Genomic DNA, 24,844 nt, shown 5'->3' with positions numbered 1-24,844 from the left:
TTTAGTTTCAATGACACCTGGGTAAGATGGATTAAGCGTAAGTTAAAATCATCTTGATTCCTATAGCCTATTCTTACTAAATCCCTAAGTAAGATATTAAATCTCACTACTGGTTTGGAAGTGAGGTATAACAAATTTACTCAGGGCTGTCATTAATATTGGGCTTCCCTGGTGGGTCAACTGGTAAAGAATCCACCTGCAGTGTAGGAGATCTGGGTTCAATCCCAGGTTGGGAAGATCCCCTGGAGAAGGGAATGCCACTCCAGTATTCTGGCCTGGAGAATTCCATGGACTGTATAGTCCATGGAGTCACAAAGAGTCGGACACGACTGGCCAACTTTCACATTACTTCATTAATATACATACAGATTGAAAGTGAAAGTGTTAGTTGCTCAGTCATCTTTGACTCTTTCCAAGCCCATGAACTATAGCCCGCCAGGTTCCTCTATCCATGGAATTCTCCAAGCAAGAATACCGGAGTGGGTTGCCATTCCCTTCTCCAGGGGATCTCCCCAACCCAGGGATCGAACTTGTATCTCCATCACTGCAAGCATATTCTTTACTGTCTGAGCCACCAGGGAAGCTCAATATATAGATTATGATTCAGACAGTCTGGCATGAGGCCCAAGACTCTGCATTTCTAACAAGCTCCAGGTGCTACTGCAGGTTCAAAGATGAAACTTAAGTTACAAGGATGAGTTTAGCATACAAGCACTGGAGTCAGTCACACCTTGGAACAGTTACTTAAGCTATGTGAGCTGCAAGCTTCTTACTTACAAAAAGGGAACAATAGAAATTAACCATCTCTGCTGTTTGCTGTGAAGATTAAATGAGATAATAAATGCAGAATGGTCAGTTCAAGGTCAGAAACAACAGAAAATGCCCCAAAAGCTATCTTTTGTTGTAACTTTTGTCATTTCTATGACCCCTTTGTCAGCCAAACGATATACATTTTTCAAATCTTTTCATTAATTTACTTGGCAATATAGTTATTGACTTTTACCAAAAGTAAGGGCATAATAACCAAGAGTTTAATTCTACCAGGGAACATAAAATAAGGATGGAAGGGGATAGCACTCATTTGGACACGAGGTACAAATTGTGTTAGGTTTGACAAGTTCAGAGTGAGCTTAAGGTTGAAGCCAGAAAATTGACAGTTACCACGATGGCCTTTATGTCTCTAAATCTGGCACTAGCCATGTACTATCAATTTCATCTCCCAAGCAGCTCTCAAATCCAACCAAGTAGTCTCCAGGTTTAAAGTAGCATCACCTCCTAACTGTTCTCCTGCTTCCCATCTTGACCTTCTCTCACCCACTTTCATATTCCAGTTTGAGTGAAAATATAAAAGGGCATATCTCCTGTAGTTCTCTACAGCCTACAGAGTTATGTCCAACCTCCAGAACAAGGTCTCAACTCCCTGGGATAAATTCCCTGTTTATCTCCTACTGCTTCCTATCCATACTCTGGCCTCCCACATAACATCCTCTCTGCCTGGCATGCCTTCTCCCAGATCTTTTCCTGGTTTCCTCTGGAATAAATGTAAGATCTCAGGTTATAGGTCATTTTTCCAAAAGCCTCTCTTGGTCCCCTTAGCGGGCTCCCACAGTCCCCTTACCTCTCACATAACAGTCATATCACTCCTGACCCAACCCTCAAGCAGATCCTCCAAGTCTCTGATCTCTTTGCACCCTTCACTTCTCCTTGCTCACACACATGGCAGTTGTGCTCTTCCATGTGTGTGTGACTCCCTCATGAATGTCTGCCTCCCTTACAGACTGTTAGCTCCAGGCCAACTGGGACTAGGCCATTTTCTTGCTCATCAAGACTGCTAAATTGTAACACTAAGAAAATAAAATGTTGAAAATAAAACAATTTATAATATTCCTAGGAATAAATTTTGTAAAATTTATGCAAGACTCTTATTGGAAGACTTAAAAAAGAAAACCTAAGTAAAAAGAGATATCAAAATTTAAGAATAGAGAAACAATATAATAAATACATCAATTTTCCCTAAACTGATCTATAGATTTGATATAATTCTAATCAAAATGTTGATACAGTGAGTCAAAGAATTTGATGAGATGGTTCTAAAATGTTTACAGTAAAAAAGATCCAAATAGCTATCACAACACTGCGGAAGAATATTGCAGGGTGTGTGTGGTGGGGAGTGGGGCAGATTATTCCTATTAAATATCAAGAGTTAATTAGTAGAAGGCAGTGATAATTAAAATAGTGTGATATTGTCACAGGGCTGGACAAATTGATCATGAAGTCTGACAAGACTAAGCTTTGGTGAGCGTGTTGTGCAATGGAAACATTTATACCATCTGGTAGGAATCAGTTCAGTTTAATTCAGTCACTCAGTCATGTCCGACCCTTTGTGACCCCATGGACTGCAGCAAGCCAGGTTTCCCTGTCCATCACCAACTCCTGGAGCTTACTCAGACTCATGTCCATCGAGTCGGTGATGCCATCCAACCATCTCATCCTCGGTCATCCCTTCTCCTCCCACCTTCAATCTTTCCCAGTATCAGGGTCTTTTCAATGAGTCAGTTCTTTGCATCAGGTAGCCAAAGGATTGGAGTTTCAGCTTCAGCATCAGTCCTTCCAATGAATATTCAGAACTGATTTCCTTTAGAATGGACTGGTTGGATCCTTGCAGTCCAAGGGACTCTCAAGAGTCTTCTCTAACACCACAGTTCAAAAGCATCAATTCTTCAGCGCTCAGCTTTCTTTATAGTCCAACTCTCACATCCATATATGACCACTGGAAAAAAACATAACTTTAACTAGATGCACCTTTATTGGCAAAGTAATGTCTCTGCTTTTTAATATGTTGTCTGCGTTGTTCACAGCTTTTCTTGCAAGCGTCTTTTAATTCATGGTTGTAGTCACCATCTGCAGAGATTTTTGAGTGCAAGAAAATAAAGTCTCTCGCTGTTTCCATTGTTTCCTCATCTATTTGCCATGAAGTAATGGGACCAGCTGGAGTAGGAATACTACTTTGGAAAAAGAATTTGGTATTGCACATATCACTCTAAGTTCATTGTTTAAAGAGTCTTTTACAAGGGCCCCAGGTGATTTGTATAGGAGAAGGCAATGGCACCCCACTCCAGTACTCTTGCCTGGAAAATCCCATGGATGGAGGAACCTCGTAGGCTGCAGTCCATGGGGTCGCTAGGAGTCGGACATGACTGAGCAACTTCCCTCTCACTTTTCACTTTCATGCATTGGAGAAGGAAATGGCAACCCACTCCAGTGCTCTTGCCTGGAGAATCCCAGGGTCGGGGGAGCCTGGTGGGCTTCTGTCTATGGGGTTGCACAGAGTCGGACATGACTGAAGTGACTTAGCAACAGGTGATTTGTATAAGAACATTCATAGATGAAAGTAACTCCATCAATAAGAGAATAAGTAAAGCATGAAATTCCCACTTTTGCATATTACCAATGACAGTGAATGAACTACAGCTGAAAACCATAACATGGATGAATCTTAGAAAAATCATGAGTGGGCAAAAAAAGAAGAAATGGCTTGATGACATAAAGTATGAAACAGTTCTCATAAATTTTGAAAGCATATAGAAAAACTATAAATAAAAATTCAGTATAAGATTTACCTCTGGGGATGTGGGGAAAGGATCATGGGGAGGAACACATAGGAAAGTTGGACAGTTTTGGCAACGGAGCTTATAGTCAGTAAAGAATTCGTGCATTTTCATTTTAAGGTAATTTTCAAGGCCTTGAAAAAGTGCAATAAAGGTCATGTGGTATAACTCCTTAACCTATTTTTTCTTAAGCTGTGCAAGAAAAATGAATAAGCTGCCAAGATCGAGCTTTAGTCATTCCCAAAGCTCCACCCTTTCCCAAAGCACCATGACCAGCCAGACAAACATGGATACAAACCAGGCTTGACATGACAGCCTTTCACAAGGATGTGCAGTCACGAGAGAAACCGCCTCAGCAGAGACTGCCGCCTTTGCAGATAACACGGCCACATCTTTGCCTCCACATTTTCTGCATCACTTGTGGGAAAAGGAGAAACTGAAATTCTCAAGTTAAATAAAAATGTTCCATACTTCCCCACTCTAGCTGAGGAAAGCTCAATTTTCCATGAATGCCATTTTTTTGGTATCATAAAATCTTAGTGAGCCATGTTCTCTGCTTTATTTTCTTTGAACTTTATGTATACTTTTCCATAGACATTTTATGCACAAACCAAGAACATTATAAGATGCTTCTTCGTAAGTTACTCAGATCATCAGGGTACATATTCATTGCTACTGGTTCCAGGCTATCAGGAAGCCTAACAGAGGAGGCTGATGAGTTAACCCTTGTAAGGTCAACTCAATTCACCACCATGTTTTCATTTCGTAGCCATAGGTTTCATAACAAGTTTTCAGTCCCATTTTTTAAACTTTTTTTATTTTGTATTGTGGTATAGCCGGTTACCAATGTGATAGTTTCAGGTAAATAGCAATGGGTTGAGCCCCATTTTTTAATGCAAGCTCTTATTTTGAAGATATTTTAGAGCTCCTTCCTGTGGCAGATTATTCACAAAAATGACCACAATAATTTTCCCATCCTTGTATATAATATCCCTTTGTAATGTGACTTTATCACATATTGCATCAAGAGCCTACTTCCCCTTGCTTTGAGTCTTGGCTGCTCTTATGATAATTTGACCAAGCCAGTACAGTGAAAATGACACTGAAGGACTTCTGGTCTTGAGCCTTAAGAGTCTTACACTTCAGTTCCCGCCATCTTGGAATACTGCCCTGTGACCACCATGGGAAGAAGCCATGGCTAGCCTACTGGGAGGCAGACATTAGACCACCCTTTCCCTGTCAAATCCCAGATGACTGGTCACATGAATGACCTCAGATGAGTATCTGAGAACTGCCCAACCGATTCCAACCTAAATGGCTGAGCCACGTAACTATGAACTAATGGGCTTCCCCAGTGGGTCAGTGGTAAAAGAATCCACCTGCAATGCAGGAGATGTGGGTTCAATCCCTGGGTTGGGAAGATCCTGTGGAGGAGGAAATGGCAACACTCTCCAGTATTCTTGTCTGGAAAATCCATGGACAGAGGAGCCTGGTGGGATATGGTCCATGGCGTCAGAAAGAGCTGGATGCAACCGCAGTGACTGAGCATGCATACAGAGAACAGTTGCTGTCTTAAGCCACTAAGTTTGGAGAGTGGTTTGTTATATAAGCAATAGGTAACTGATACAGTTCCCTTAGCTTTTTTTTTTTTTTTAACCTTTTTCTGCATGTGATGTGGGGTATGTGTATGTGTGCCACATTTACGGTAGCTCTTCCATCAGATTTTGGTCAAATTGAAAAAAATGTTTGACATTGTACCTGAGGGTCCTGGAGATTAAGATAAACTAGATAATTCAAAGAATTAAATATTTCATTTAAAAGGAATCCCATAGTTAGGATCTTTAGAATGAGTTATTTAATAATGAGACTTATCAGGTAAATTCTTTCTCAGAATAGAGTATGTTTGAATTATTTTTATACTTTCTTATTATAAGACATTTCTCTTCTTTCATGTCAACAATCTCACATATCTTTCCGTTCCTTCCACATGACTTTCCACATTTCTCTTCCTTTTGGAATCTATTTATTTTCTCTGTCCTGTGCTGTCATCCTTATTGCCCATAACTTCAGGTTTGTGATAGAAGGATTAAATGGACTAATGCATATGGCTATAAGACATCACCTTCCATACCTCCAAACTACATCTCTGATTTCTCCAGAGTCCCCTCTATCCTGCCTTGTGTTTCTTTTCCTAATAAACTTCACTGTTCTCTTTGCTCTCAGAAATACAGCCCGTGCCTGCTGTGATATAGATATGAGAAACCACACTGCTAAGCAGCTCAGGCTGTACTTGACAGATTAGAGATTTTTTTTTTCTTATTTGGCTGTGTCAGGGCAGCAGCATTATTTATTTTTCTCTCCGACAGCAGTGACAGCTATTACTGTGCCAGTTCCACACCCAGAGAGTAAATGAACGCACTGAAAAGGCATGGGGCCTCCTAGTCACACTCACCACAGCCTCCTGAGCTCTGCTGGGCTGCAGCTTCCTGAAAATGGAGTCTCAGAGAGCAGCAGCCCAGAGTCTCGGGGGACAGTGAGAAAAACATGGTTGGGAAGGAGGGGGAGAGAGCAGGGAGAAACAAGAGAGAAGGTGGAGATAGATAAGACAGAGGGAAAATAGAGAGCTTTGTAGTTGATAAGAATTAACCAGGGGATACTGGCAAATACACTCTTGGCACCTCTGCATCTCTGCTATTGCCTGCCAACCAGAGCTCTTCTTATTAAAACACACACAAGGAGGAACAATAGAAGAATCAGAGTTCCCAGAAATGAAGTGAGCAGTGTAATCAAGCTGCTTATATTCATAAACCTACTAGATAGCCCCTTCAACTTGTTTTCCCTTTTATTTCCTTTTCAATACAATTGACACATGCAGGAGAATATATAGAAGATATATGCAAATTACAAATTATAATAGTATACTGACTACTGGGAAACCCACTTCAAGCCATGAGACAGAATATTACCAATAACTTATTTCCTCTGTGTGTTTCTTTCCATCCCATTCTCTTCCCTCTTCCCCAGAAATCACCACTTTGCTGAATTTTGTGATCTTAATTCCCTGTCTGCTACAGATACACATATATGCATTCTCACCTATATGCATGTATGCTTATAAAATATTGTTTAATCTTGGTCATTTTGGTCATTTATGAACTTTATAAAAAGGTAACATAGGACTTGATTTATTGATCTTACATTGTTTTCAAGGTTCACCTACATTGGCATCATCAGTTTTATTTATTTCATTGTTTTCAGTGCTGTATAATATTATATATATATACACATTTATTTTCCTTTTTTCATGAAATATGAGTTTTCTACAAGTGTTTGCTATTATGAATAATGTTGATACAAACATTTTTATACATGGTGAGTGTGTGCAAGAGGGTCCCTAAGGAAAATACCCAGAAATATAAGATATACAAATGTGTACAAAGTATGTAAGAATGTATTTACGAATTTTAAAATTATTTACTCATAAATGTAAACATTGGAACACATTTATGTTCTACAGTAAAGAAATAATAATAGACAAGGTACTCATGAAGAAGAGTATCCATTTAAGATATAAAGACTAATTATTAAGCCATCATAATTAGGACAGTGTGGTACTGGTGCAGGGATAGATTAGAGATCAATTAGAAAGAATTAATGGCCCCAAACAGAAACCACAACACATAGTACAGGAGGCACTGTAGATCTTGGGGGAAAGTGGGACAGGACAATAAATGAAAAATTAGTTAGAATAATTAGTTGTCACTTTGAGAAAGAAAAAAATTAATTAGATGTCTACTGCATATTCCACATAAAAATCTATTTCAGAAAAAAATCTATTTTCAGAAAATGGACTTACTGTACAAGGTAAAGCTTTAATACACTTTAGAAGAAAACATCTTTCTGATTTGGGGGCAAGGAAGGATTTAGTCAATAAAATTTTAAAATGCTAGCTGTAAAAGAAAAAAATATAAGTTTAACTACATTAAAATTTTAAAATTCTGTTCATTAAGAGAATCATGAAAAAAGTAAAAGCAAAAGACACAAACTGGAAGAAAATGTTTGTGGCATCTGTAACTAAGTATAGATTATCATGTAGAATATATAAAGAAATTATGCAAAATAATGAAAATATGATAAAACAACAATAAAAATATGATAAAACAACTCATTAGAAAAATGGATAAAAAGTTTGGTCAGGTAGCATATGAAAACATAATCTATTTCATTAACAATCAGGAAAATAAAAGTAAAGACTACAGTAGAATTTGATATCATTCCTATTAAATTGCCAAAAATTATAAGGAACAATTGCTTTGGAGATGATTTTTCATTTGTAAAAACAAATATCATTTTGTAGACCCTACCACTGGCCCTTCCAGTCTTAGGCATGGATACAGAATGGCCACCAAGTCTGGGAACACAGGCAAATACCTAATAGTTGGTTTATTGTTTTTACTCTATGCTGCTACTGCTGCTAAGTAACTTCAGTTGTATCTGACTCTTTGTGACCCCATAGATGGCAGCCCACCAGACTCCCACGTCCCTGGGATTCTCCAGGCAAGAACACTGGAGTGGGTTGCCATTTCCTTCTCCAGTGCATGAAAGTGAAAAGTGAAAGTGAAGTCGCTCAGTCGTGTCCGACTCTTAGCGACCCCACGGACTGCAGCCCACTGGGCTCCTCCATCCATGGGATTTTCCAGGCAAGAGTACTGGAGTGGGGTGTCATTGCCTTCTCTTATTACTCTATAGTACAGATAAAATACTCTATAGTACAGATAAAATAATAGCACGCATATTTTTGGACTTTAAAGCTACCCTGAATGCAGTCTAGAGAATTCTTCAGTTCTAATTAAATATGGAGATGTGTAAAATCCTTCCTTTCCCAGCTCTCTCTTTGCTTAGGTTCTTGAAAAACATGTTTTTTGGGAACTGCAACTCCCTAGCAAAGCTGATGAAACAGTGAAATCTATATAGTCTCTCTCTCATAAAAAATTCATGGATGACTTAAGGGGGTTGACTGCCTTGCTGAAGTCCTTCTATGCACATCTAATGGTCTGTGTTTCCTGGATTAAGAACTGGATTAGTAACTAAGAACTGCTCTAAATCATTCTCTTTATAGTGTTAGAGCTTAAGGCACTGACATATTGGCTCCCATCCATGAACTATACTTCAGGTTTTGATTCTAGACCATTGTTCCTTCTTCTAGGTTTAGGAGTCAGCCTTTTGAGACTGCTGAACATCAACAAACCTTATCCCTTTCAAGGACAGAGAAACACTGATTCCAGAACTAGCTTCATGGGTGCTCAGGCCTACAGGCCCCAGCTCAGTGGGCACGATCACACAAGAGGGTAGTGTCAGGTACGCTTCTGTGGTGTATTAGAGAGTCCAGCAGGTAAAACAACATTCCTGAAAAATGTTGACATGAATAATATAAAAACCTCACACCTGAATCCAGGTTTTCCAGAGTGAGTTACCCCAAATCCGGCAATTCTAAGGAAGTAAAATGAAGTCATCCCATCCCTCCATCTCCAGTAAGAAAGGACAGGTTCAATTTCTACACTGCAGTTATATTCATAGCTCATTATCAAACATTCATATTTTTCATAATTGCTAGGATGGGATGGTGGGATGGCATCACTGCCTCATGGACATGAGTTCGAGCAACTCTGGGAGACAGTGAAGGACAGGGAAGCCTGGTATGCTGCAGTTCATGGGGTTGCAAAGAGTCAGACATGACTGAGTGACTAAAGAGCAACAATGATAGATGTGAAAATATGAAATTACTGAGGGCTTGGTTTGTCTTGCATATATAATTATTAATTGCAAAACACTATAGGAAATATAATGCATCATCTTAGGAGGAGGACAAAGAGACTCTAAGAGTATTGTTCTCAAGTCAGACAGGCTGTGCCATTTATTACCATTTACTTACTGTGTAACCTTGAGTAAGTCTCAACTTCAGCATCCTTGCATGTAAAAGAAAGACGATAATAGTACCTGTCTCATAGGGGCACTATGAGAATAAGATGAGATAATACTTGTAAAAAGCATAGGTCAATGTCTGGCACATGGAATGCAATTTAAACAGTGAGCTTTTCTTAAAATTAACAGCCCATTCTTTATCATTTAGATCCATACCCCTTTTTTCAAAAAAATTTTTTAAACTGTGGTATTTGTTTTAATTTGTCCTTAACAGAGAAGCGGAAAGGATATCATTTTCAATTCTCTTAAAGAAGTGTTTCACGGACACTGATCAGTTCTTAGGACAAAAATGTACGCGATGCCAGTAAACAGTAGGTAGGTTGGCATTGTGATGACCCACCTACGGGACCATGAAAGTAGAGACACTGAGTCAATAGTAAAGGAAGAGCTCTCAGAGATGGAGGAAATGAAGAGCAAAATAATTCAAATACGTGGATTGTATTTAAAAGCAGAGACATATTTTAAATATTTCTTAAGTGGTAAAAGGGGGGAGACAACTGGAAAAGATGAACAAGTTAACCTTAAAAAAATGTTTAAAGATTTCTTCGACTTTATTTCCAGGGGGATATTGTTAAGCTTCCCCATGTACATTGAAAGATGACTTACCTCTAATTTTTTAAATGAAATGAAGTTAATAAAACTTAAGAACTTTTTCATTTAATGGACCCAACAATCTCAAATCCTATAGAACACCTGAGTCCAGCTCTAGCGCTAACCTATAGTTTGATTACAGGGTTTACTAGCAGAAGAGCATGGCCCACAAGCTGAGTTTTCATGCATATTCCATGATCACTCTTCATGATCTTCACATCCTCATGCATTTCTGATCCTGAGATTCAGGGGCATCTGTCAGCTGACTCTCCAGCTCTCCAGTTCCCACATTCTCTTATATCACTCTGTGAGACTGACTCTCCAACACGGAAAATTGCACAATATTCTTAATACCCACCAGGACTAACACACTTGATAGTATGTAAAATCCAACTTCTTCATCCCTCTTCACAAAATCACTACCCAGGATCTACCCGCTTTTTAAAATTATTCTCAGCCTCCATTCTAACTGATTGTCCTCAGTCCCTCCTCTGGCCTATTTTATCCAAAGATGAATATATCTGCATAAACTCATGCATTCCTTCTTCCCCGTAAAAACGTGGATTTCTTTTTAGATGGGATTCCTGATAAAAATCTCTCTTGTCTATCAGAACTTTTAAGGGGATAAATAAAGAAACATGTGGCATGTTAGTAAATATTTATTCTACCATTTTATTTTTTAGTTTAATATTTTAAATGTTCTTGTGCTAATAAAAATATAATGACTCAGAAGCCAAACTATTTGGTTACTAATATCAGCCCTACTACTTACACTGTGTTATTCTCTCTGAACCTCAGCTGTCTCAACTGTTAAATGAGGGTAATAATAGTATCTACTTAATAGGATTATTTGGAGGATTAAATGAAATAATCCATGTAAAGCACTTTTTAAAAGGGCATGGTACATATCAAGCTTTCAATAAATGTTTGTTGTATTGTTCTTGTCACTATTAATTTATCAGAAGAATAGAACTGGTTGTTTTCTAAGATTTAAGTTTAAATTTGAGTGATTCACAAAATGGGAGTTACCAAATTATGAAAGTATCATTTTGATCTGAATTTAAGTGTGTGCCTTTCCTTCAGTGGACTGCCCTGGTGGCTCAGCTGGTAAAGAATCCGCCTGCAGTGCAGGAGACCACCTGTAATACAGTAGACTTGGGTTCAGTCCCTGGGTTGGGAAGATCCCCTAAAGAAGGAAATGGGGGATTTCTTTATCTAAGAGACCCATATTGTTTGTCATGGGATTTATTATTTAATTTAGTTTCTTTAAGCATAAATAAAATTTATCTTAGGTGCTGCTTATGGACTGTTTTGAGCATACCTATAAATTAAGCTGGAACTTGCCAGGTGGCTCAGTTTTAAAGAATGTGCTTGCCAATGCAGGAGATGTGAGTTTGATCCCTGGGTCAGAAAGTTCCCCTGGAGAAGGAAATGGCAACCCACTCCAGTATTCTTGCCTAGATAACCCCATGGACAGAGGAGCCTGGTGGGCTACAGTCCATATGGTCACAAGAGTTGGACATAACTTAGTGACTAAACCACCACTAACTTCACTTCAAAATTTTTGAAATTGTATCTGGAGAGCAGCATAAAACAATGATTGATTTTTATCATACAGTTCCCTAAGCAATTGAACCTGCCAATGTTCTTCCTCTATTTCTGCCCATAGCATAAGTGTGGAGTCACCCATCATTTCCCAGGGATTGAATCCAATGGATATCTACGTCTGTCCCACTTGACCACTCCTGTGTTAGACACTTCCACCCTCCATCTCCCTTTTTCTTGGTTTTCCAGACACATTCCCTGCTGGTTTGCTCCCTGCTTATTTGGCCCAGTACTTCTCAGTCTTTTGTGGGCACCTCTCCCCTTCTTCAGCTAGTGCTGTTGCCCAGATACCTACCTTTCTCACTCCCCATACTTGCTCTACATGACCTCATTCTCTCAGGATTTCAACAAATTGATGACTCGATATCCATCTTTACTGCCACTGCCTGATACTAAGCCCTCATCATTTCCAACCTAGCTTGGAAATTGTCTCAAGAAATAGTCCCCTTGGTGCCTTTTTCCCACTTCACATGGCCACCAGAATGACCTTCCCAAAGTGTAAATCTGATCTTGTCACTCTTGAGCTAAAGCTCTTTAAGGGTTTCCCTTACTTGCATAAGATCCTAAAATCTTTAACTTATCTATCCCTTCCGAATTTTCATCTAATCCACATTAGGAAGGCACCCTGTAAGTTTTTGTTGTTCAAGCAAAGAACATGGTTCTAAAGGTTTTGCCAGGGCTGCACATCTTATTCAAATCACTTTCCATTATAAATTAACTGCAGCCTCCAAAATCAATTAGAAGAGTTTCTCAGCTCCAATAAATACATATTACGGGATCTCTTGAACTGAAATTTTTAAGAACAAGTCAATTACATACAATGCATGCATGTTAGTATACACACATACACACACACACTATATATTGTGCTTTAAAAAATAGATGTATAGAGTTTTAATAACAGCAAAAGCATGTTATGTAAATATACAAACAAGTATACTTGAAGTTAGTTATGCAAGGAAACAGAGTAATAATGAAACTGCTTATGCCATAATTTGATAATATTGTCTACAAGTTTAGAATTTAGATCTATTATAAATTTCAGATTTCCATATTATAGTATTGCTAAAAATCAATGTTTGCTATAAACTGTTAAGTATCTGTTGAAAGTTCATACATCTCAGAGTCTTGAGTCAATGTATAGGAACAATGATTAGGGATGTGTAGGAATTAAAGATAAATTGTTAAATAAAGAGAGGTGATAGCAAGAGCTGCTGGATCAAGAGCAGCAGTTTTTAATTTTGTCCTGACCAAGGTCCTACTTCTTATAGATGGTGAGACTGAAACAATTAATTAGCCTTTTAAGATGCTACATTTCTCATCTTCAGAAGGAAGAGTTTAATCACACAGATCTCTGAGGCCTTTGCCAGCTTCGAAGTTTGAATATTTAGCTATGGCATACGCACAGAACAGAAAAGCCCTCCCTTGAACAAGCTTCCAGAAAGATCCAATGCACTGTGAGTCTCAATCACAAACAGTTGATAGACCCCTTAGTTGTCCAGACTTTATGAGGCTCCCCAGGCTACATCTCTGCAAGCCTCCAGCTTCAGTTGTTAAAATCTTCAGCTTCCTCACTAACTTAACCATGCTGGACATTTTCATATAATGTAGCCTGAGTTGTTCTAGGCTTGAACCAATAAAAATTTAAGAGCGATTTCAACATAACCCCCCCCTACTCCCCATTTTCAGGTCCAAGTAATGATAGCTCCTTAGCCTTCCAGTGACACACACTAAACACTTCATAAGGAAAGGGCTGGCTGAGTGACTAATGTGTGCTTTTAGCCTCAGTTTCTTGTTTTAGGGATATAACAGCTGTATGCAGTAAAATTTCAGGGTAAAACTGGCTGTATTAGACAATCTAAGACATCCACACCATCATAGTCAGAGCAGCTGGATATGTTTTCTACAGTGGAGATTTAATGTACTGGGTAGAATTAGAAGTGAATTGGATTGGCTTCACCATTTTGTGCCACATTCTGCTTTATGATGAGCTGCAAGCCAGAGTCTGGGGCTCATAGCATAACCAATAAAATATAATGAGAAAAAAACAAGTCTGCATTCTACAGCGTATCGACCAAAAAGCCATCCCAGCATTAAACAACTCTGCTGATATTTAGAAATGTCTGTCTCAGTCTGCTCTCTTGTTAACTTTCCCTTAGAAAGAAAACCCCTGACATATATTACTATTGTACTCCTGTCAAATACATGTAAGATCCTGCAAAGAAGATGGAAAAAGAATACAGTGTGTGCTTATCTGCATTATTTAAGCTAAAAAACAGGCAATGTGCTTCACATAATTCAAACCAAATTAGCCACATTGTCTAAGTCAGTAGTTCAAAACTCATAGAGAAAATCCAACAATCTAATTCTAGTTTGCTTTGATTTGAAGTCTTGTGTTTCTCAGAAGACATGCAAGCCTTGGAACTGAGTCAGAAAAAAGTGTCAAGAAGTGACACTCTGAAAAAAAAAAAAAATTCACCCACATAGTGTGAGGCCAGGAAATGTGAGATTGGCCCCACAGCCTTCTGGAACTTAAGCTCCAAATGTCACTTACCCTATGACGATGCAGGAGATGGCCGTTCCCAAGAAGGCATATGTTAAAATAGATCCCAAGTTTTGAAAAAAGTGTCTCTGTGGAGGAAAAGATAGATTTCATATAGTACATCAGATTTTTTCTTCTAAGCATAACAAGGAATAAAAACAAATGCACGTGTTTTCACAGCGTCTCCCTTTCCTCACTGTTAAGGCCGATTTTGTTTTTGGAGCCTCAGTTGCTGGGGCCTTATTGTACAAAGATAACTGATTTACACTGTAAAGGACAGAGGTTTCCAACAAATAGGGAAAAGATACATCTGGAAAGTGACAGGCCAGAACTGGCTGGCCCTGAGAGAGGAGGAAGGGATTGAGGCAATGGTCATGCAGGACTCTGGAATGATTAAAGGAAGACAGAGTTTTTAAGAAGTTTTCTTGTCACTGAAACCCCTTCAGCACTTAAAATATACTGTTCTAAAAGATTTAAGTTGCTGTTTGACTTTTATTGGATCTCTGATTTACTGTTTTTCTGAAAGTGATGAAACCGAACCTTAATCACCTACAACAGTTTATTTTAATGAATCACACAAAATGATGCTTAGTCTTGGGGCTGGGATGAAGAAGGATGAGTGGAATAAATCCAGCTTTCTAAATCTTTTCAAATGCTTGCTTGGAAAAACTCCCTTCCAGTTCTGTAAGTGGTAGCTAAGTAGCCAGAACTGACAGCAAGAGGGAGCCCAAAGTACACAAGAAAATCAAGTCTGTACTGAACAAGTAAAGGCTGCTAAAGCCCACAGGCCAAAGGGAGGAGAGCCCTAGGAATCTCTGGAGTCAGGGGTGGGCAGCAGGAAAGCAACCATATTAACTCTGCATCTCAAAACTCATTCAGGCTGGAGCCTCAATCTTTGGCCCTGGGGAGGCAAGCATGTAGACTTTGGTGTGAATTACTAATTTAGGAAATGTACATGTTCAGGCTACACATAAGTCATGTTTTGCAAGTGCAAAAAATGCGAGAGTGAACTTTCTCTCTATAAACTCAATGTTAATTAACAGTAAACTCTTTGGTTATAATCATCTAGATTAATATTGCCCATTAGAAATATAATATAAACCATATATGTCATTTAAAATGACATATATATAAAAAATAAAATGACATGTACTTTTCTAGTAGTCATATTAAAATAAGTTTTTAAAAAGTAAAATGAACATTGATAATATAACGTATTCAAAAATTATCATTCCTACATGAAATAAATATAAAATATTGTAGAAATAGATTGCATTCTTTTTTTATACTGAGCCTGTAAAACCCAGTGCATATTGTACACTTAAAGCACATCTTCATTCAGACTAGTGAAGTTTCAAGGGCTGAATAGCTGCACGTGACTATCAATCAGTATACTGGACAGAGCAAGTTTAGAATTCTAAGCATGTCAGATTTGAATCTGTATCACATAATCTAAGATAATGATATTTTTACCAAATAGGTAAACACGTAAAATGAAATGATGCTTTTTTTATTAGTGCTGGCAAGATTCTCTATTTAATGATAAAAGAAGAAAACAATCACTGTATATTTACCTTCTTTAGACTATATCCAGCATGAAATATAATTGGTGGCAGTAAAACATTGAAGAAGATTTCTGGATCAAATGTCATCTGCCAAAAAGGACAAATATGTAGTTAGGAAGATGCTCTTTTGGGCTAATAAAAATAAATTTTAAAAAAGTTATAGTTGCCTTTGCTAAAGTTGTATGAGACATAGCAACATGCTATTAAATTAATAGAGATGAAAATAAGAGAAAATGCAAACTTAGAAATTTATGATTGAGTGTAACTTATAAAGTAATATTTTAAATGTAAAACTTATGTTCCATTCTGTAGCTAATATGAACAACATAAAATCTGAATGAAACCTTTCTAGGCAAAGAAAATTTTCTGCTTTTATTTTGATTAGCTATTCATTCTTCATATTTTAAATGCTTTTATTCTATTTTATTTTTTTCTAGTTGAGGGGATTGGTAGTATTCAAACATTTTAGCTTCTGACAGGATTTATTTAAAATTTTCCCAAATCAAACATTTTTAGAAATTTAGTCTTAGTTTTCCCTACTTTATCCTATTCCAAAGTTCAAAATATTTTCCAGACTCTGGAAAACACATTTGAAAGAGAAACAGGATTTTTCTAGTATTTGTTTATTGGCTTTTACTTAAATGCTAAAATAAACTTGGCAAAAATTCCTTAGTGTGAAGTATGATGAAATGAGATGTAGAAATTCTTGAATCCAATACATGCTCTGTGCTGAGTAGTCTGAAAATGAAAACTAATTTAATCTTTAAAACCTTCCTTAGATTCATCTTCTTCTTCTCTACTTCTCTCACACTCCGTCTCTCACTCTCATACGCGCACACATGCACACACACACACACACACACGTGCGTGCGCGCACACACACACACACACACACACACACACACACACACACATACACTGCCATTCAGTATTTCTCCACTAAGGCCTTCTTACCATTACAACACTCATCAAAACCTTTCAGACGTACAGGTCTCACAACTACACTTTCTATACCTTTTTGCCCGAATTCTTACTCATTCTGAAGCTGATTCTCAAAAACTACTTCTCTCTGAAGCATGCTGATTTCCCCAGTCAAAACCGACTGTACTTTCTTCTGTGCCCTTTCAGCATTCTGTACCCTCCCTTGTAGCATATGTTTCCTAACATAGTTTATCAGTTTCTGTTTGACTGCTTTCTCCATTAGACTGGGAAGCCATCGAGGATCGCAATGATACCTTGGTCAATTCTGTGTTGCTTTCATCCCTCCCAGGGCTAGCTTATTGCTCGATATATTTTTCTCAATTGGGAAAAAATTAATTGCCTTTGAAAGCCAAATCTATTAAAATAGAGTGAATTATGAAAAAGTGAAAACGTTAGTCACTCAATTGTGTCTGACTCTTGTGACCCTGTGGACTGTAGCCTACCAGGCTCCTCTACCCATGGAATTCTCCAGGCAAGAACACTGGTTGCCATTCCCTTCTCCAGGGGATTTTCCACAACTACGGATCAAACCCAGGTCTCCCACATTGCAAGCAGATTCTTTACCATCTGAGCTACCAGGGAATTAATTATATATATATAATAATTAATATATATATTGATATTGATATTGATATTGATATTGATATATATCTCCCTAAAAACCTTACATATCACAGGTAAGAATTACTTAAGTAAAAATTAAGAAAAGCTTTTCTTAACTCCACTATTTACTTTGGGCCTAACTGAGCATGGCCAGAGTCCCTCTTCTCCCTTCCCCACACTGGCTCCTTGATTCTACTCATCTAATATTTGGGAAGCGGTAGGCTGGGGAAGTAGGAGCCATGTAACTCAGTTGGGTGCCTACTTATAAACCTAGTTATTCTCTCACTGATGCTACAACCTCTTGGACCAGTGAGCATTCAGGTAGATCAGCTTGGACCATCCATAGCTTTCTTGTGCCTCTCATGTTTCTTCATCTTTAAGATGAATACAAAAATTTTATACCTAATTTCTAAGGTGGTCGGAAAAATTAAGTGAATTAATACTTGTAAAGCTCTTGCAGCATTGCCTAACATCTAGTAAGCACTTTTAAGAATTCATTACTAAAGAAAATTAAATATTTGAAATAATATATAAAGTTATATGATTTGAAGAAACTGTCCCATTGTCGGAGAAGGCAATGGCAACCCACTCCAGTACTCTTGCCTGGAAAATCCCATGGACGGAGGAGCCTGGTGGGCTGAAGTCTATAGGGTCGCTAAGGGTCGGGCACAACAGAGTGACTTCACTTTCACTTTTCACTTTCATGCCTTGGAGAAGGAAATGGCAACCCACTCCAGTGTTCTTGCCTGGAGAATCCCAGAGAAGGGGGAGCCTGATGGGCTGCCGTCTATGGGGTCGCACAGAGTCGGACACGACTGAAGTGACTTAGCAGCAGCAGCACCAGCCCCATTGTCAGGAACTCTTAAGTGTTACAACTGTGCAATATTTGGGCAAAGAGATTACTTCTCCTTCTAAGTTTATTCTTTTTCCTAAAATTATATAAAACACCATTATTGATCTATTTTTGAGGCCTCTTCAAGAGTCTATCAATTGCATATTTGAAAGCTTTTGCAAAGAGATGTATTTCTGTGTTCTGGAGGAGTGAAACCATATAGCTGTGATCTGTGATCATCTGGAAGAGAGGATTACAGTGGCACAACATCTTGGGGAGAAAATCCCTCGCCTCTGCAGTTTTTCTGCAAAAATCAGGTTAATCACTCAACCAGAACATTTCAATAATCAGAGTGCCCCATTCCCTGCATGCAGGTTAACTAATGTGCTATTGAATTATATTTTCTGGAGCAGCCAGATGAAACTGGCAGGCTGAGAATGGCATGCAGAGTACGAGGATTTATTTGTATATACAAAACAGATTTGTGTTCCTTTCAGACTTGCTATAAGCTTAGGAACTGCTAAATCAGAGTTCTGGGAGTAACTCCAAACCCAGATAATTTCTCAGAAGTGGCTGGATCTGCCACTGCACCAGCCTCCAGATGGCGGTTCCACATGTCATTTTCCTCAAACTTTGTGTTCAAATCATGGCCTTGGAGGTGAGACTGGTTTAAAAGCCCAAACAACTAAAATTTTTCATTATAGTATGAGGGGGAAAAAATCTAAGACAGGTGTGAACTGGAAGGACAGAAAGTTAAACATCTTTCAGCCAAATACACTAGTCTTAAAATACAAGTTTTAGAGACCAGCACCGTCCAACAGAACTTTATGTGATGGTGGAAGTATTCTATTACTGTCCTGCCCAGTAGAGCAGTCATGGGTCATATGATCTATTGAGCAACTGAACTGGAGACTACTGGAACAGAGGGACTGAAATTTTTATTTTTCTGTGGCTAGTAACTATTGGGCAGTATATTTACAGACAGGTACTAGAATTTAAAAGTTCACACCATTCGGTTTTTAGATGGTTTATTGCCCTACATAAGGAATGATTAATTTGGAGCAACAGACCTGCAACTCAAATGGTAGAATTATGAATCCTTCATGAAAACTGAGATTTTAAAATACTGGGATTCAATTCTTAAAATACCAGATAGTATGAGACAGAAAAATACCAATATGTTCAACCAGTACAAGGATGTGGTAGCTTTATCTATTATCTCTGATATGCACGAGTGTTTGGCTAGGAATGGCCCAGACTTACTTTCAGAGAGATAATCAACTTGAAAACTTCCAAGAGTAGAAAGGAAAGCTACCAAGTTCAGCTCTCAAGTTCATCAGAAGGTTATAGATACAAAATTCTGTTTGGGCCTAAGTATTAAGGCATCCAGTGACTCAACATGAATTACCTGGGAAAAAGTATGTGTTCTATGCAACTACTAACTAAATAAGCACTAAAATAGCCACTTTAATGGGGGACTGTGATTTATGTGGCATATTACTTCCAAAGAGGCCTTTTAAAAACATTGTTTCATCAACTCTGACAGCATTCCTGCATGGTAGCTGGCAGATGCAATTATGCCCTTTTTCCAGAGACAGGAGAAGAAATGAAAGGCATGCCCAGTGTCAATCAATGTGACAGGGATATCACTGGGAACAGGGTGTGTATGCAGGGGCAAACTAAATGTGTATGCCTGGGCAAACTAAATGTGTGCTTTTCAGTTGAGAACCGGGCTAATATAATTGCTTAAACCAAGATCTAGGAGTGTTTAAGAGAGGTTGGCACTCAGAAATAGGCTTCATTATTTTGGCAATTCCCAACTCCTTTGGAAAAATGAAAGTAGTTAACACAATAATGTGTTTGCTTATCTGCAATGATTTGTCCATTAGAAATCTAGTGAGCCCCTTCTCTGCTGCAATCCAGAGTTCTTTAGAAGACAGATAGCACTCTGGGCTTGCTGACCCTGCAGGGAGCCTTGATCTTGAAGCAGCACATGAGCTGGGTTTTGAAGGATGAATAGAAGCCTCTCCATGGGGCACCAACATACAAAACCATGCTCCTTTGTCTGCCCGGGGAGCACTGGGCCAGGGTTCACCAAGCCACAGGGGAAACTGGCAGCTTCCTGAAGTTTCAGTTATACTTAAGAGCAAGTAGTTTGAAATATTTTGAATATTTTCAGCATGCAGATATATTTAGAAGTGAAAATCAAAACTTGCATGCATTTTTAATATATATAAAAGACTTCAAAGAAAGCTTGCTCAGGGAAGGCAGCTCTAGACAACATAAGAATGAACATTTCCTTTCCTCTGCCCTAGGTTATGCTTTGGTGTGAGAAGTATACCAGAGAGGGTAAAAGATGAATAATTTCAGAATATATAATGAAAATATACCACCTACAAATTAGATGAGCTTAGTCTACTTACTTAATCTCTCTGAGCCTCAGTTTCCTCATTTGTAATTTGCCTACTTCCTAGACTTGCTTTTCATGATTAGATGTAAGAGATGTAAAGGGGTCTACTTGGTACCCAACACTGATTGTTTCTCAAGAAATGGTCACTGTACCTGAACTGAAATGAAAGAAACTGTTGATGCAATGGATTGAGGACTGGAGGCCCAAGGCACAGAAATATTTATTCAAACACGGAGAAAAGTAGAAATGTTTTACCCAGCAGGATTGAACAATAAAATGGCTATTGAGAGTACAAATTTGTGTAACTTTTTAGTATGGTAATTTAGCAACAGCTATCAAAATGTCAAATATCCATACTATTTGATTCAGCAACACCTAATTTGAGAATTTATCCTGCAGATATGCTTGCACATGTGTGGAATGCCATAAGGATGAGAGTATTCATTGCAGATGAATGAATGGGGGGGAAAAAAAACCATTGAGGATGACTGAGCACAGACTGGTGAAATAAATCACAGTATACAGCTGACCCTTGATCAAAGTAGGGGAGTGCCGACTCCCCGTGCTCGAAAATCTGGGTATAACTCACAGTTGGCCCTCTGTATACGAGATTCTCCTCTTTCTGCAATTCCTACTTATCTATGGTGCTGACTCTGCAGATTCCCCCAACTGTGGATCATGTAGGACTGTGGTATTTGCTATTGAAAAAAAATCTGCACATAAGTGGACCCACACAGTTCAAACCTGTGTTGTTCAAAGGACAACTACAATCTGTAAAGCTGAATACTATGCAACTGTTAGAAAGGCTGAGGAAACTGTCTAGGAACTGTTATGGCTGCTTTCTAAAATTCGTTGTGAAGCTAAAACAGCAAGGTGTAAAACAGTCCATCTGGCATGTGTAATAAATCTTGCTGTGTCCTCACCACACTCCTTTTCTTTTCTGTCCTCGCCAGATACCTAGACTACATTTCCTTGTCATCACGCGTGACATATGACAAAGGTCTGACCAGTTGAATATGGATAACAGTAATATAAGTAATTTCCAACCCTGGTCTCTAAAATCCCCTAGATCTCCTATGTTCCCTGTCTTTCTGCCATTGTTAGTTTCCACGGAACATCTGGCAGAGGTCCCAAATACTAGGGAGTGGCAGAGCCACTAGTTTAAAGGAAGCTGGGGATGATTACTGGCCCCTGGAGAAGACTGCAAAGGCCACAGTGGATTTGAACACAAGCAATAAATAAACTTTAGTGTACTAAGTTGTTGAGATCTGGGCTTCCCTAATAGCTCAGCCTATAAAGAATCTGCCTGCAATGCAGGAGACACTGGGTTTGATTCCTGGGTTGGGAAGATCCACTGAAGAAGGGATAGGCTACCCACTCCAGTATTCTTGGGCTTCCTTGTGTCCCAGCTAGTAAAGAATCTGCCTGCAATGTGGGAGACCTGGATTCGATCCCTGGGTTCAGAAGATCCCCAGGAGAAGGGAAAGGCTACCCAATCCAGTATTCTAGCCTGGAGAATTCCATAGACTGTATAGTCCATGGGGTTGCAAAGAGTCGGACATGATTGAGTGACTTTCACGTCACCTCACATTGAGATCTGGGGGTAGTCTGTTAAAGTTTTGGCCTGTTCCAAGATTTGTGTGGAAAAGGACGAAGTGTAGAATATTTACTTGCATATTATATATATGTGTGTGTGTGTGCATACACATACTATTGTAAATTGTATATATTATAAATTGTATATATACCATCATATATGTTATATATGGGGCTTCCCTGGTGACTCAGATGGTAAAGAATTCACAGGCAATGCAGACCTGAGTTCGATCCCTGAGTCAGAAAGATCCCCCGGAGAAGGAAATGGCAACCCACTCTAGTATTCTTGCCTGGAGAATTCCACAGACACAGGAGCCTATTGGGCTATATAGTCCATGGGGTCACAAGAGTCAAACGCAACTTAGTGACTAAACCACCATTGTTACCATGTTATATATATACAATCAGTTGCCTCTGGGGAGACCAGGGATTAGAACTTGGTGGCAGGAAGGGGGGTGGCTTGGAGAAGGCTTTTTTGCATTTACTTAGTGAAGGATGACTCTCTTTCCCCTGGCTTTTATCTAGAGATACAGAGATGACTGCTGCTTAGCGCAGTGCATCCAGGATTTTTGCCATCAATACATACACACAGAAAGTGATTATATTTGGTCAGTGGAGGAAACTGTGGGGAAATTAGGGTCCTGGTAAGACAATTCAGGGCTAAAAGGATGAGACTGGGACTCTGACCATCCTCAGCCCAAGGATGAAGGGATTTAAAGCCTGTGGAGCAGCTGTAATCCATTAGCACATCAGCTGGGGAGCACCGTGCAGGATTCAATACTCCTGGCCCTCATTTCATCTTTCACTCATCCTCCCCAGGACACAGAGAGTGACCAATCTAAGTTGGAGAAAAGAAATTGAGAGTGTGCATCTCAGCCTCCTCTCTCTCCATGTTGAAATCAGCCTGTTTGCTCAAAGTGGATGCCCCTAGCTCCTCCCGAACATAGGGAAGGTTTTCTGTCCAGCTGGATCTGTGGCTGGTTTGATAAGTCTTTCTAATTCTGGGGCTAAAGATGAGCAAGCCAGCTTACAAACTGAGCCTCATTATTTTAGCTAGCTTTTGATCTCCATCTTTCTTATTGTTGTATCTATGTCTCAACTAGTTATAAAATCAGATGGGCAACTCTACCTCAGCAACAACAAAAATTTTAATAAATACTATCAACTAAAAACTCAGATGGGCAAAAGAGATGATACTGAATAACTTCTTTAAGATTTCAACATACCCTTTTGTACCTTTTGAATGTGAGCCACATGAATGCATTACCTAGTCAAAAAATAAATTGAAGTAATTCACCCCAAAAAAAGATGTCTCAGGTAGATTGGTTTGAAGGGCCCTCAGTGTTGGCCTGGATGAAGGGAAACCATTATCAAGCCACAGTTGCCAGACTGAGCACAACATAACAACAATGTGAATGAAGGTGGTTATCACAGAATGGAAAGAAAGAAACAAACCCAGGAGACATCCATTCATTCAACAATATTTACTGAGAATAAGCCAGGCATATGGCAAGGAGAAGCAGCAGAGCTTGCAGGTAAAATAGAGAGGCAAAAATAATAATTTAAAAAAACCCCAGAAGGAACCAATATTTTTGCACTTAGGAGTATGGCTGAATAAAAAATGATTGAAGAGGAGCTGACCTGGCAGAGGTAAGAGGAGTCAGAAAAGCTCAGGACTAATTGAAGTCTTGGTTCCCTGAGTCTGAGGTATCTGTGAAACACTTGGAAATACATGCTTGGGGACAGGTGGGCCAAGGAGAAATGACTCAAAATCATCAGCAGAGAGGAAAGGATTTGTCAAGCATAGGCGGGATCTTTGAAGGAGTACGTACTATAGGAAAGAGAAGAAAATCAAGAACAGACCCTGGGGTGGGAAGAGGGGGTACTATCATGGGAAAGGACAATGAGTGAGCAATCATGAGACAAGCAGGAAGAGGGTCAGGGCCACAGAAAACTAAGGGGAAGTGTGGTATAAGAAGGAGGTGCTGTTCCCTGGACAAGACTATCAGACTTGGGTAAAAATACACCCAGTTTAATGGGAGCTTCAGTTCAGTTCAGTTGCTCAGTCGTGTCCGACTCTTTGCAACCCCAGGAATCGAGCATGCCAGGCCTCCCTGTCCATCACCATCTAAGCAATAATTTTTCAAAACAGCTTCTTAGCACTGCATTTGGGATATGCTTTGCTCCATTATTTTCTACTTGCCTGAAACTCAATAAACAGAGAAGCAAAAATAGAAAGGGGCTTCCCTGGTGGTTTAGCAGTAAAGAATCTGCCTGCAGTGCAGCTGTGGGTTCAATCCCTAGGTCAGGAAGATCCCTTGGAGAAGGAAATGGCAACCTGCTTCAGTATTCCTGCCTGGAAAATCTCATGGAGAGGGGAGTCTAGAGGGCTACAGTTCATGAGGTCACAAAAGAGTCAGACAGAACCGATCAACTAAAAACAACAAAAAATAGAAAATCAAAAGTGAACCTGTGTTTTTGCATCTGGTTGACTGAGGAGATGAATAACCAAGGAGCCACTGACTCTTC

General features: G+C 39.1%; 1 protein-coding gene across 1 annotated transcript in view; it reads right to left on the bottom strand.

Annotated features, from left to right (window-relative positions):
• Nucleotides 1-24,844, bottom strand: part of SLC9A9 (solute carrier family 9 member A9) — a 651,206-nt gene that overhangs the window by 583,010 nt on the left and 43,352 nt on the right. The window contains exons 3-4 of the mRNA XM_005675475.2: nt 15,903-15,980; nt 14,341-14,417 (exon numbers count right to left, since the gene is read on the bottom strand). Coding sequence (XP_005675532.2) covers nt 14,341-14,417; nt 15,903-15,980 — 155 coding nt within the window. The remainder of the gene's footprint in view (nt 1-14,340; nt 14,418-15,902; nt 15,981-24,844) is intronic.

The sequence above is a fragment of the Capra hircus genome, chromosome 1 (genome assembly GCF_001704415.2).
Source record: "Capra hircus breed San Clemente chromosome 1, ASM170441v1, whole genome shotgun sequence".
Lineage (NCBI taxonomy): Eukaryota > Metazoa > Chordata > Mammalia > Artiodactyla > Bovidae > Capra > Capra hircus.
Note: the sequence above shows the minus strand (reverse complement) of the source record. Positions and strands in the feature narration are given on the sequence as shown.